The sequence below is a fragment of the Catharus ustulatus genome, chromosome 3 (assembly GCF_009819885.2).
Source record: "Catharus ustulatus isolate bCatUst1 chromosome 3, bCatUst1.pri.v2, whole genome shotgun sequence".
NCBI lineage: Eukaryota > Metazoa > Chordata > Aves > Passeriformes > Turdidae > Catharus > Catharus ustulatus.
The window spans coordinates 22,008,748-22,023,099 of NC_046223.1; the positions used below are offsets into that span (position 1 = coordinate 22,008,748).

General features: G+C 41.9%; 1 protein-coding gene across 11 annotated transcripts in view; it reads left to right on the forward strand.

The window, feature by feature from the left end:
- The window catches only part of ESRRG (estrogen related receptor gamma), a 369,900-nt gene that overhangs the window by 205,223 nt on the left and 150,325 nt on the right, over positions 1–14,352 (forward strand). The window contains exon 1 of one of the 11 annotated variants that reach the window (XM_033054598.2): positions 7,165–7,306. The exons of 9 other annotated variants lie outside the window; for them this stretch is intronic. In XM_033054598.2, coding sequence (XP_032910489.1) covers positions 7,251–7,306 — 56 coding nt within the window. In that variant the 5' untranslated portion in view covers positions 7,165–7,250. Of the gene's footprint in view, positions 1–7,164; positions 7,307–7,364; positions 7,389–14,352 lie in introns of those variants that run through there. One more of the 11 variants, XM_033054605.2, reaches the window with a different exon arrangement.

The following is a 14,352-nucleotide window of genomic DNA, read 5'->3' on the forward strand; positions in this document are numbered from 1 at the left end:
CTGAGTGCTTAGTCAGTCAGCTAATACAGGTTTTTAAAAAGGCATGTATACTTTAAAAAGGCATATGAAACAAAAATCAGAATTCTGTTACTACAGGGGCAGAGTTCAGTGGCTTTCCTGGAAACCTCTACCTATTTCAGATCTGGGTGTCTAGAGATAAGGGCAGCTATTACTTTATGGGGAGGAAGGATTTGTTTACTCTTGAGCATCTGAACTCAGCCTTTGTTACCAGTGGTTTCAGAGCTGTTAATTTCCCATGGTGAAAGCTCTTTTCACCAGCACAATCAGGTTATCCTGAGCTGTGGAGGTTTCACTAGTCTCATTTGTCTTCAGCATTAATTCTGTGCCAAATTCTTGCTTCCTAGGTCAGTGAAATGTTAGAAGAGAGAGAATCTCACCTTGATCTCGGAGAGAACAGTTATAGGCTGCTTTATTGTATTGAATTGTTCCTTAATAGCTATGGATAACAGGACAACCATGTAGAAAGTCCCTACTTGACAAGCAGACTGGGGGTTTGTGATTTTCAGTAGTTAAAATAGATGCTTTCCTGAGGCTGGTGTTAATTGTAGCTAATCTGTGTTTAATTTAGTGTTCCTTGTACCTTTAAAAAGTGCAACCCCTTTAATCCATTGTTTTAAAAAGCATGCATTAGATGTCAGACAACATAAAGACAGCACATAGAGATTACCCTGATGTAGGTGATTGTTCCAGTCATCTAGTGTATGGATAAAAGATTTCCAAGGCTTATGTTACTTGGCAGTTCAACGTGATCTAGCTGTTTGTTAATCAGAGAACATGTGAAGAACAAAGGATGGAGAACAAAAATGTTGAAAAGAAGTGTTGTCTAGCTAGAAGATGTACAGTGGGACAAGTGACGTGGGGGTACGATTGGATAAAGCAGTCATGGAAACAATGAGCCATAAGAGGGCAAAATTTGTTTCACTTTGTTTCTTGTGACTTGAGTTTGTTGGTAAAGGGGATAACATTTTGTATTCAGGCAGAGAGCATGTTCTGTAAATCTCTTCAGTTACCCGTTCCCTGGGTGTCGCAATAGATTAAGTCGCTGTGTGATGATATGACACCGCCATCACTCGTCTTCCTGGGATATTGCTGGAGGCAACAACAAACCTGTGTCTTTGGCACATGTGAAGGAATTTAGTGCTTGAGGGGTTAAATTACACAGGCTCCCCTGTGGATCAGCTTATGCTTGGACAGTAATAATAGCAATAACATTAATAATAAAAATGCCAGAGCGAAGGGAGTAGAGGGGAGAAAAAGGCAGAAGAGTGATGGAAGATGGGCTGGGACTGGCGGGGGTGGGGGCAGGCAGGCTGGAGGATGCGTTTGGTACAGCAGGTGTCCTGTCTCCACGTCAGATGTCGTAGGAGCCTCTGCGACATAGACATGCACAAATAGACGGCACAAAAGCTTTCAGGGTGGTTGGTGGCTCTGTGCGTGTCTGCGCTCTCGCTTCAAGCCATGATATCCTAGGGCAGTGTAACAAGCAATTCATGTCAGCTCACAGTAAAGATTATTGGTGTTTTCACTGGGGAAATATTTACGCTACATCTTCTTCTTCTTCTATTTTTAGCGCTTTGAGCTTGCAGTCAGGTAGAAGGGCAGGTGGGGGAGTGGGGAGAGACCCATTGAGGGACATGTCTCATCCCTCAATTAGATGGAGCTAAACCCCTAATCTTGCTTAGGAATAGCTGCTGATGCTAAGTTTTCTTCTTTCCCTTCTGGTTTAGTGGGATATTACATTTCACTGCAGTATGGGCCTTAAAATGGGATGTCAACTGGAATGTTTTGATTCGCATTTTAAGGAAGGCACTTCTACACAGGTGAGGCCTCCAAAAAAAAAAAAAAAAAAAAAACCAAACCACCAAAAAGTAATGTAAGTGCAGAATAAAATGGTAGGTTTTTAGGTCTTTTTTTTTTTTTTAATTCCTGGATAGAAAAGCCATCACAGTAAAAGACGGCAATTTATTGCATCGCTGGGGGGGGGAAAAAAAAACAAAACAAAAATAGAAAACAAAAAGAGAAATCTGAATTTGTTCTCTTTCAGATTTGTTGTTTATCATAATAATCCTTCTAGTGAAAGGGACTAATTTACTCTTTCTATAGGAATATTTTAAGTGTGATTATCATAATATCACAGCTGCTGAAAAGGTCTAAAATAGGGCATTGACCTTGAACGTGTTCCTGCGTTTAGTATGTGGTGCTTAACATTCAAGAAACAATACAACTGCAACTCATTTATTAATGTACAATCTCAAAATGTTAACTCTTGCTCTGTAAATACATGCCACAAGGATTGTAGAAAGCTTGCAGTATCCCATGAAGTACATGTGGTATTTTATCAGTGTAAATATGTATAAGATTTTCAAGATTTCTGCTGGGAATACTCCATAACTAAAGTAAGTTTTCCCTTTGGTACTGCACTAGTTTATGATTTAATTTTTACTGACATTCCACCAGTCATATTATTAGCTTCACAAAATGAAAGTGAAATAATCCTGTATTAATTAAACAGAGCAACTGAATTCCCTCAGTCATCTTATCCTTGGCTGTCTGAGACAGTAATGCACTTCAGTTTCTCTGAAGAAACTTACACTAAAAAAAGAGCTTGGGGTAATAGTGAGATATCCATATTGAAGTGTGTGCCTGAATTATCTTTAGGGAGGAGACCTTTTTTGGTGGGTGACAGGCAATGTGCGTTCAGCTCCCTTCTTTTTTTTTTTTTCTTTTTTTTCCCCTTTCTTTCATTTTGTCAGAGGCTTTGGAAAAGGTGTTTCGTCAAGAGAATAATATTCATTTATAGCAGTGTGAACAGATTCTATTTTGTACCAGTGAAAGCAGTCATTTAAATACCCATACGCATGCCCTTGAAAATAAAACAAGGAGAAAATATGGAGTATTTATTTGAGACCAGATAAATTGAATGTAGTTCAGTAACATGGTAAGGCAATTGCTGTTATTTCACAGACACATTTTTTATATGCTGAGACTGAAAGTAGCAGGAAAAGCTAAAAGCCTTGCTCCATGTATTTGCGAACACACCGTGGAAAAGTTCTAAGGAGCATCAGAGATTGTGTTGTGTGAGCTTTTTCCCCTAAGATCAAAACAAAGAGTAATTAAAGCTAAGTACAGACTGAAGTAGCAGATGGCTTTCAAGTAATAACTTGATAGTGTTTGTCCAACTATGTACAAACAGGTGAGCAGAATTTGGAACTTCTGAGGTGTTAGTTTCTTTAATTGATTAGCAGCATATCCAGGGGTGCACCGAGTGCCTTCCAATGAGAAGCACAAAAGAGGAGTAGACAGAGGCAATACTTTCTAATGGTAATCTCACTGTAACATTGAGATCACATCTGAGTTGTGTTTCTTTAATGAGTGATTGTGAATAAAATCACATATTTGATGACACTCAGTATTTATTTCAAACTCTTAACAATACAGTATTTTCCACCTGGAATAAGGCTCCATGGTATATTGCAAATCTTTATCTAAAGCATGCTTATTCCCAAATACATTCTCCACAGCTACCAGACTTTCATATTCTTGCTGCTTTCCTGCTGGCTTGAGCTTGTTGCTCCTTTTGGTAAATACACATTTGACACAATGCACTGTGAGGTTTCTGTGAAGTGCCATGAACCTCACTTCAGTTGCCTCGAGGTGGTTGTGCTTTAAGAATCTGGCTCTTCTGATGCCTTGAAATGTCTGTAGTATTTAGATGTCAATATGCTTAAAGATGTACTGTTTGGCACACAGGAAAAATTAGATGCACAGAGAGACATGGAAATGTAGGTGCTGCTCAGCAATGCCCCTTGACTGGTATGGCACTCCTGATGATTTTTTCCTTCCCCTCTCTTGATTCCATTACCACTGCTTTGTATAGACTCCTTGTGGTAAGATTTTGCACTGTACATTTTGGTAAGTTATTGCAGAGTGTGTTTGCATGCATGCTGTTATTGTGAATTCCCTGATAAAATGTAGTAAACTGGTACCTGGATTGCTTTCTCCCCCCCAACTACTGCTTTTATTTATTTCTACAGAAGAGCTTAAAATGCACCTACTGTTAGCCCCAGTTTATTTGCTGCTGTAATCTCTTTCTTATCTTTTTTTTCCCACTTTCCCCAAACTGATCTGTAACTGTGAAACCCAAGTTCAAGAATGTAGTTGGAATTCCAGGCCCCAGTCTGGTGGAGGTGACACTTTCAGTCCCTGGGGGAAGAAGCCAACTGCTTTGTTTATCAACATGCAAAGTACAGCACAATATTTCTGGTTCTCCAAGAGGCAGCACTGGCAGGGCAGAGAGCAGCCTGCTTGGATGAAAGATGCCTGATGGAAAACTAGTGATGCCTCACAGGGGGAGGGGAAAAATGTATTATTTTGGGGGTGTAGAGGAGGGTGGGGGACAACAAGCTCCTAGTAGTGGAAACTCTGGAAATGTGAAAATGAGGGCTTACAGGAAGACAGACCATGACAGAAGGAGGGACCATCGTGTTTCAGCCCCGAATATAAAATCTTAGGAGATAATGAACAAAAGTAGGAATGAAGCTAACTGTGCTTTGATAAGTTTCAAAATGGATTAGCTGTCAGATTTTCAGGAGGGTGTGTTCCAAGGAATGCAATACAGAAAAGTGACCATATCAAATCACACATGTACAGGGAGTCATTTATGGATGATTTTTATATCAAAAAAGACATATACATGCAAAGCTTTGAAAGCATTTTGGAATAAAAAATATTGAAAAATATATTTTGTACATAAATCTATAAACAGACATTCATATAAATCTATACATAGAGATACTCAGTAGAAACAATATATTTGTATGTTTTGCCCATGTGCACATGTAAATCAGTTTGACTTGTATTTTGAGTTTGTCTATAGTCATACAGATAACTATACCTACAGACATCATATTAAAGTTCGGATTTGATTCCAAAATCTACATTTATCAAATTTTTACCTAAAGAAGATTTTCTAACAGAGTAATGTGATTTAATGCTTCCTGTTTCAAAATTTGGTAAAAACGGATTTTTTTTTTTTGTCCCTGATGTTTCTACAGAGTACTTAAATTTTACTCTACATTTCAGAGCTTTTTAATTCACTGCTCACAAGCAAATTTACATCTTAATTACAGAGTTCACATTTAACAATATAGACAGCATAATGCTGCTGGTAATTAAGCTTTTACTACCTGCTTTTATACAGTAGTCTGAGCTGTAGTTTTGCTGTGTGAGTTCTGATTCCTAAAATTGCAAGTATTTATACCGGGTTGGTAGGAGGCAGGCCCAGTCTTCACATAGGGTTAAATACAGAACAGTGGAATCTCCTTGCTGTAAACATACACAAATATGTCTATTGAACCTATATATGTTGGAATTTGGTTCTGTTGCTGTATATTTTTTTTTTTGTAAAATGCTGTGAAACAGATCTGGAGAGGGCATTGCTGTGTACAGCATTCCTGCATTCTGAGGGTTTGCGCTGATTTGTTTTGATCTAAAAGACTGCCATTTGCATCATGTTAGGGCTCCAGTCACAAAAGATTTTATAAGAGTTGAGCTGTATTCTAGGAAACTATTGTCTTTCCAGTGTCAGTTTGGTTTTTTCTGGAGAGAAACAGCTTGCATCTGTTTTCACTGGTAGGGGCAGAAACACTTTGAACCTGGAAAATATGTATGGTGCCTTAGTTGTAATATTAAATAGAGGCGGTAGCTTTTGAGAAAAAAAAAATCCATCCCATATTCATTACTGATACTTTCAAAACAGGATATGGGCATTTGTTTCAGTGCAAACAGTGTCCATAATGTCCCTAAATTTGAGTACTTTCTTTGTGTTGGAACAAGTTTAATCAGGAATCTTTCATACGCTGGAGAACAACTCTGAGCTGGCTGTAAGCAGTGTTTTGCTGGAACCGGGCTTGGTGATGTTTATACAGGCATGCCTACAGGGATACGTGTTTATTGCCCTTTTAGTTCAGCAAAACTTACTTTACAAAAAACCCAAACCCCCAAGCACTGTAGAGGTCTCGGCACCCTCCCAGATATACTAATGCAGAGCTACTCCCTTATCTCATTAAAATGAGGCAGGCTGAGTTGGTCCACTCTAATCCCTGCACACTAACAGAGGAAATGGATCAGTTCTGGATCTTTTCTTTCTCGTTCCTAAATAGACACATCTAAACATCCAAATACGCGCACAGGGGCATATGCTTTATACATATATATATAAATATATATATAAATACACCCCCCCCCATGTTGTATAGAAACACGCGTACCTGTATTCGCCCCCACTTGCACCCATTATGTAAAGGACTGGATCTGAATGCTGGTTTTGTTAGGAATATCTTTTTTCTTCCTTTTTTCTTTTTGTTTTTAAACTAAGTAGAAATGGAAACTTTTAATTTTTAAATAGGAAATTATATCTCTCCATATTAGATAGCGGTATAATTTTTATATGCTTTTTATGTACAATATCATATATACATAGCCAAATTCCAGCCCGCTCCCCCCTCCCATTTCCCCCCAAAAGCAACTCGCACGACAATGAAAAGTTGAGTTACCCAGAGGCTTCGGCAGGCTGCGCTTGGCGTTATAATTATTTGTTTTTCCCCGGCGCCGAGCAGTTCCAAAGGTTAGGGAAGCGGCGTTCAGGAGAGCGCGCCGGGAGCCGAGCCCGGCTGCCGCCACAGCGAAACGCCACGACCGGCAGCGGCGGCGGCGCAAACTTCATCCTCTCCCTTTGGGCGCAGTCCTTAACCGGGAGCCTGCCAAGGTACCTGCCGAAGTTGGGGCCGGGCGGGAAGGGAAGGGAAGGCGGGAAGCGGAGCGGGCAGCCCCGCCCGTCGGTCGGTCGGTCGGTCGGTCCGGCGGCTCGGGCATGTCCGCGGGCTCTGCCCCGGCGGCCGCCGCCGCCTCAGGCCGCTCCCCCGTCCCCACCCTCTACCTGCCGCGCGCCCCGCGCGCCGGGCCGCCGCGGCGCCCCTGGCGCCTGATTGGCCGCGGCCCCACCAATCGGCCGTCCCCCCGGGCCGGGGCATGCATATGTACAGCCCTGCTGCATATTCATGAGCGCCGCGCGGGGCTTTAAGTCCTTGATTAGGCGCGCGGGCGAGCTTTTGGTCCCCGCCCGCCGCCGCCGCCGCGCCCGGAGCGCGCCCGTGCCAAGTGCGCGGCGCTCGGCCACGGAAACTTTGCTTTCACCGCGGGGGCGCACGGAGGATGGTCGCCGGGCGCACATGGATTCGGTAGAACTTTGCCTGCCGGAGCCGCTCTCCCTGCACTACGAGGAAGAGTAGGTACCGCTCCCCGCCCCCACCCCACCGCCGCACGCCGCCTGCCCCAAAACATGACAGGCGCCTAAGACGCCGCTGCAGGTAACGCTGCGCCGCGGCCGCGGGCGGGAGCCGGCCCGGGGCACTGCGCGGCCGCTGCGCGCCGTGGGGGGGGCCGGGCGGGAGGCGCCCGGCGGGAGCGCTGCTGGCGGCGGGCGAGCGCCCGGCCCCGCGGCCGCCCCGGCGCTCGCCGTCTGACAGGTGCGCCGGCTCTCCGGCAGCGCCGGCGGAGAGGCGGCGGCGGCGGGCGGGAGGGCGCCGGCCGGGAGCGGCCGCCGGCGCGGTGCCCGGTGCGGTGCGGTGCGAGCGCCCTGCCGGGGGGCGCCGCTCCGGACCCGCGGCGTCAGCGGCCGGAGAGGCGGCGCGGGGCACTTGGCCGGGTGCGCTCCGCTCGGCGTGTCCCTGCCCGCTGCTCCCTACAAAAGGCGGCCGAACACACTTTTTGAGGAGCCGCAGTTCTTGGCTGGCACTTCTCAGCTACCTGGCGGAGCGACTCCGGCGGAAAGCGCGGCGCCCAAACAGAACCGGGCGGTCTGGGGCTTGAGGAGCGGCTCCTGAACTTGATTTCAGCCCGCAGCCGGGATTAAATATTAGTATATCACGGGAGCTGTCACCGGTTCATTTTTTCTTCGTGTCGAGCCACTCAGGTCGCCGTGGCCCGGCGTTAGGCCGGCCGTGCCAGGAGCGCCGAGGAGCAGCCCCGGCCGGCAGGCAGCCCCGGCGCGGCCGCGGAGAGGCTGCCCAGGAGGTGACAGTGTACTATAGGTGGATGCCCACTAGCTGTCCTTACTGCCTGCGCTCGGCAGGGCTGCCGGTAATTAAGCCAGGCATGAAAAGTGAATCGCCGTGATCGCATGTTAGGGGAATAAGATGGGAAGTGGCAAATAGCCTGGCTGGCAGGAATGCAGTTTGGGAAGGGGACGCGGGGAAAACCCGCTGTTATGTTTTGGGGGTGAAGAAAAGAAAATAAACAGAGGTAGGGTGCCCTCTCAGCTATGGCTTATAAGTCAGCGCACTGTATATAGTATAAGACAGCTTCGTAATGTAAGAATGCAGTTTCCATAGCTTTTACCAACAGTGACACGTTTATCATAAAATACATAAAAAGATAAGTTGAGTATTTTATGGTTGTGTTTTTTGGTTTTTTTTTTTTTTTTTGGTCTATGTTTCACCCTCCCCCCCCCCCCCCCCCCCCCCCAAAGGAGCTTTCTTGAATTTACCTTCTTACAGCTAATTTGAATGATTAGTTTAGATAAGCCTCTTAGAGTAGATACATTTAAATGAAATCGGGGCACATGTCTTTTTGGCTCTGATGCAAGATTCAAACTAATTTTTTTCTTCCTCTGACTCAATTAAAAGTCATCTCAAAAAACTCTTAATATATTGTCTGAGAGCAGGGCTGGAGGCATGTGGGATTGAGTGGACACAGAGAAAGAACTAACATTCAGAAACATACCTGCTTCTCCATCTCAATTAATAAGCACCAGAGTTTTTATATGTTATTAATATCCATAATAACTGTGATTTGATACATACTGTAACATGCATACGCACATGGAAGCATAAGGACATACAAATAAGATAAAGGAGTTTCTGCAGTTCTTATGGATGAGGGTAGAGAGGATTCGAGCTAAAAATTGTCCGAACATTTTGGGAGTGCACAGACATCTGTCTGACCATCACTAGGTATGCTTTGATTTTAAGGCAGAGCTTGTTAAAGAATGCAATAACTTAAAGCCAGCTGCAGTCGTAGCTTTTTGCTCTTTCAGCAATAACAACAGCACTAATAATTACTAATAGTTAATAAGCTAACAGATGCAATAAATATATCTACTCATTTTGACATATGTGTCAGTTTAATAATTTTAAATGAATCACTGCGTTCATAACGGGAAATCTCTTTCAACCTCTGATTAAAATGTAACGTTGACTAAAGGATTATAGAGCGGACTTAATTTTACCGACTGTTTTAACAGTTGTCACAGCTGTTGGAAGAAGGAAAGGCAATTGAAACACTCCAAAAAAGCAGGGGGGGGGGGGGTAGGGAGGGGAGAAAACAGCAATAGTTTAGAAAATTTAAACATTGTTAAAATGAATACCAAATATAGAAAATTGAGGAGATTTGTAACTCCGGAGAGCTTCTGCACGCTGTGTACATTTGAGTTTTGTGTCTCACTGTGTTTCCATTCATTTGAACATGTAGCTGCTTTCCCAGTTTCTCCATTTAAAAACGTGCAACAGTGTTTAAATGTGAAACAAATGCATCTGTTCCCATGCATAGATTTTTCATCTTGCAACAGAACTGATAGAATACGCGGATGACGAGAAATAAAGGTTACATAGAATGGCTGTAACATTTAGAAAGTGGACGTAGGTGTCACATCATGTGAGTACTTCAGTGCAGTGATGGTCGGTGCACGTATTTTATGTTTTTGTAACCATTCTCATGTTGCGATGTGGGAATGGTCTGTGGAGTCACCCTGTGAGTCTGGCCAGGTTGTGTTTGTGTATGGATGAGTATGAGTGTGTGTGTTACTCACATGTATGTACATTTGTGTGTTTGCGTGTGTGCAAGGTGATTATGTGCTAAACATGAAAGAGTTGATGTCAGTTTCACTCTTCAAAATATTTTGGCATAACCTCAAATTGCTGAAGAATTTTTTTAGAAGTGTCTTTCACTCATAAAGGCAGGAAAGGGGCAGAGTGAAGAGCGCTTCTTTGTGAAGTGGGAAGCAGCACTTGATTCCGCTCCACGGTTTCTCCAGGCTCTGAAGGTCTTTAACCTCGCCCTTATTAGCTAGCTTGTTCCAGCTGTTCCTGAGACACGAAGCCCCAGGCTGGTGTTCCCGCGGGTCTGCAGTGCGTGGGGTGGCACGCAGCGCTGGGTGGGCGCGCAGCCCCTGCCTGGGCTCTCCCTTGGAGCAGCAACCAGGCCCTGGTCCCTTCTTCCTTCCCTGTTTCCGGTCGGAGGGCTTCGCTTTTTTGGTTCTGCTACACTGCTGGCAAGTTTTTGTATCCTGCACGAAGTATGAAGGGTTTGTGCTGAAATGTCTGTCTGGCAGATTTTCCTTTGCTGGGGCTTACCCCTCTTCTAGTGATGGGTGCTCATTTTAATGTGTTTATGGTTGTGCTCTTTTATTTACTGAGCCTGGTGCGTTGCAGCGGTAATTAACCCGTGTTATTAGCAAAGCCCTTGTGGATATCCATTAATTCTCTCGAATGGCTGATCATTTTTTTCTGTACTTTTTTTCCCTGTTTTCTTCCTAAGAATCGCTGTCCTTCTTCTGACAGACCTTAACCTTTAACATTTCCTACAAATTTCTTTTTAAACTGAGGCGGGTAGAAGTGCATCATCCCCGTAGTTCCATAATAAAGAATAACTATTGTCTTAACAAACTGTTCTCAAAGATGCTAACGGGAAGCAAAACAACTGTGAGAATCTGTAGGGAACAATTTATTTAATTATTATTTTTCAAAGCACATGCTTAATGATAAGAAAAGAGATAAGAATTTTCTTAGCTTTTTTTTTTTTTTTGTGTAGCTGCATTAGCTGTTGTGAATATTCTAGGTTCATATTTTAATCAGATTTCAACTTAGTTAATAGCACTTTGGGCATTTAAAAATATTGAGCCAGCAGAAAAATACTTGTGCTTGCCCTGCTGAGAAAAGATAAGGGCCACCTCATTAGCCAACCCTACTTTTGCAATTAATTTCAAATACATGGTGCTATTCATCAAATAGAGAAGGTAACTTGTCTATGATAATATTTAACAATACTTGAAGCCCACTTTGCTTAGAGTAGCTAAAAAGTATGATGTGTTTATTCTCACAGATATGTCAGTCCATATGCTGTGCTGCAATTTCTGTATGTTACAAAGTTACAAAGATAGAAAAATTATGGTATAAAAATATATTATATTAATGAATAAGTGACAAGATTATTCGTTTTACAGAACAGTTTTTAAAGGACTGACCCTGGGCCTGCAGGGAGGTTGCTTGCACCTCTGTGGATGTATAAGTAAGAATGAAAAAAAATGCTTATTTAACCTTTCAAGGAAGTATATAAAATAATTCCTTTTTTTGCTTAGAATATGTGAAATGTATAGGAGAAGTAGGAAGAAAAATATGGAAGGAATTCTTGCTCCTATTGAAGCCTGAAGTAGCCTCTGTCTATAAGATAAGCTTTGCTATGAATTCTTTTTCACAGCAAATTCATGGAGGGTAGAAACAATAAAATGTTGATCCGTTACAAGTGCATATGAGCCTCATGCTGCCGAGCTCTCTAGAGGAAATCTGTGATTATGCTGGGCCAGTTTGTTCAGTTTTTATCTCTTTTACATCCACTGGCCTTGTATTAAATTGTCATTGTCCTAAAGCACATGAGAGAGAAATGAATTGCATTTCTCGACATGCTCTGACAGTGAAATATTTAGCCTCTCTGTCTCCAATCATACTCATATGTACGTTTGATAGTGCAGGGATGACACCAACAGTCGCTGCAGCTTGACACTCCACTTATTACATGTTCTTTTACATTTCGCGTATCGTCTTTTAGGCTTGACTTAGGGAGTCTCATGTGCACAGTCGTGTCTGTAGCAGCATGTACGTATGTGGTTTTGTTTCGCGTGTTTGCATTTCGTGTAAAATCTTCTGCCTGTGCACAGCAAGTTTTGTGTTCAAACATGTTTATATGCATACCTCTGTGTGTGTTCCAGGTGTATAGTGTATTCCTTATGCAGTTTTGGCAATATGCATCTATTGTTGTGTGTTAGCCACAGACATAGACACAGTAAGTATAAATATATGCAGAGCTATATAACTTCTCTCTGTGCAGTTGCTTGTCAATAGGCAGCTGCCTTTAGGTGGTTTTATGTGGGTTTTTTCTTATCCATGAGGAGAGAGCTGGCCAGCAATGTAAAGTATTTACACCTCATTTTGTATCAGATTCTCCATGTAATCTAGCAGGTTTTGTATTGTACTCACAGTTTTGCTTTTAAAAGATGCTGTATTTTTTATTAAGAATTTTCTCTTTCAAGTAAATGGGAAGTATAATATTTATTCACATTTCTGTAAGTTTTGGCTGTCAAACAGATTTATTTTTTCAACTAAATATGTCCTTGGACACACAGTTATATTTACAGCTAAAGAATATAATTATTTTTGGTGGGGGGAAGCCTCCTGCATATGGTTGTTGGCATACATCACGATGTCCTCAGACAAAATTATAAAACATTATAATTATAATTATAAAGTTTTAGTCTTCTCCAGAAGTCCTGTAGTTGTGGGGGTTTTGTTTTCTTCTTTTGCTATGGCTGTGTTGTCCAGAAGTAAAAGTACTATGAAACATTAAAGAAAAATATTAAACTGAATTGTGTACTGCTATTTCCGATAGTTTTGCTTAATTATTCTTTAAAGGACTTGGTATTGCTTTTTCAGTAGCACTTTGGAGAGCAACTTCTATAGGATATTGCCTTTTGACTTCTGTGTCTTATGAAACAATTTATGTATTTTCTGTGTTACAAAAGCTTTAAATCTCTTGGGTTTGTTTACATAATGCTTGTAATGTTTTTCAATTAATTTGTATTTCCTTCAGACAAAGAAGGGCTTTTCTCTTTACTGTTCCTTAATATAGCAGGTTTGCATCAAAGGGAATCTTACCTAATTTCCAATTATTTTCCTCTTTTAAGTAGCACAGCTTTTTAATCAGAGAATCATTACCCATTTCTTTTAAAATTGAAATATTTTTTTTTTCATTTCAGCTTCTTATACTTGCTAGAAAATTGTCTATTAGCAGCCTAATGAAAGTTAGAGCAGTAAAAGTACTTTTGCAGAGTATAAGACAAGCATATGCTGCTTTTCTGTACCACTGAATGTCTTATTCTTACCGCGGGTCACCATCCTGAATTTTTATGTCACCTCTATGAAATTTTCTTATTTAGTTCAAAACTATTTACAAGACAAATCAAAAACATAAAAAAAGAACTCTGCAAAATACAGTATTTGGTGGCACTAATACAGAACCTTAAGTATGAAATTGGAGGAGGATTGCCGTACATTGTCTAAATTAGTATAGTGGGGTGTGTGAAATAGAAGGCCCTTGTCCTCAGTCTAATCAAGCCATTTATAATATCCTTGTACATAATTGTGTACATTTATTTATATGGTAACCTGCTGAAATATGATTAGTTACCCCTGTGCACACAAGAATAGTCTAAATATATCCTTTTATCATACAATGAAAATTGTATTCCCTTTTCCTGAGTAAAAACTCTTTGCAGTTTTGAGCTGCTGTCTTTATATGGGAGGGCAGATTCTCTTAAAGGGTTGTATTCTGGAACCAAACTTCAAGGTAAAGTGATTAGAGGTTTTTCAAGTTAATACTCTGTAGCATAGCGTAGATGTCTCTTACCACTCTCTGTGTTTTCATGTTGCTGTAAGTGAAAAAAGCCTCCCTGCACATCTCCTTTTCATCATTTTGATTGGAACTACATACCATATGTAATGTGTTTTGGCAGCACTTACCTAGCCAAAGAAAACAAATTAATATTAGCCATGCTGAGGGGTGTCAGAAGTATCACAGATGTGTCGATTTAGCTTTGCTCCATCACACACTCTTTCCTTAAACAACTGGTCAAGCTGTCGCAAAATGTAGTGTTGGCTACAGTGAGATTCTAATAGGTGTGATCAGAGATTGATGGCTTTGGCAAGTTAGAATGAGATGATGTGGAGTCACTGTTGCTTGTTTTGAATGGCCTCAGAAAAAAACCCCAACTCTAAAGAAACAAAATAGTAAAACCTTAAAAATCTAATTAAAAGATTTTAAGCCAGCCGTGTGTGCACACACACCCTCTGGCCCCCCAAACCAGCTAGATATGAAACAATTTAAAGTCCTGTAGATGTAGAGATGCTGGTGAGTGAAATGCAAAAGTCATATCTAAAATGTACTGCTAGCTTATTCCTAAGCATTTTTGAAATTCCTTCCCATATAAAGGTGGCAGGAGGGGTG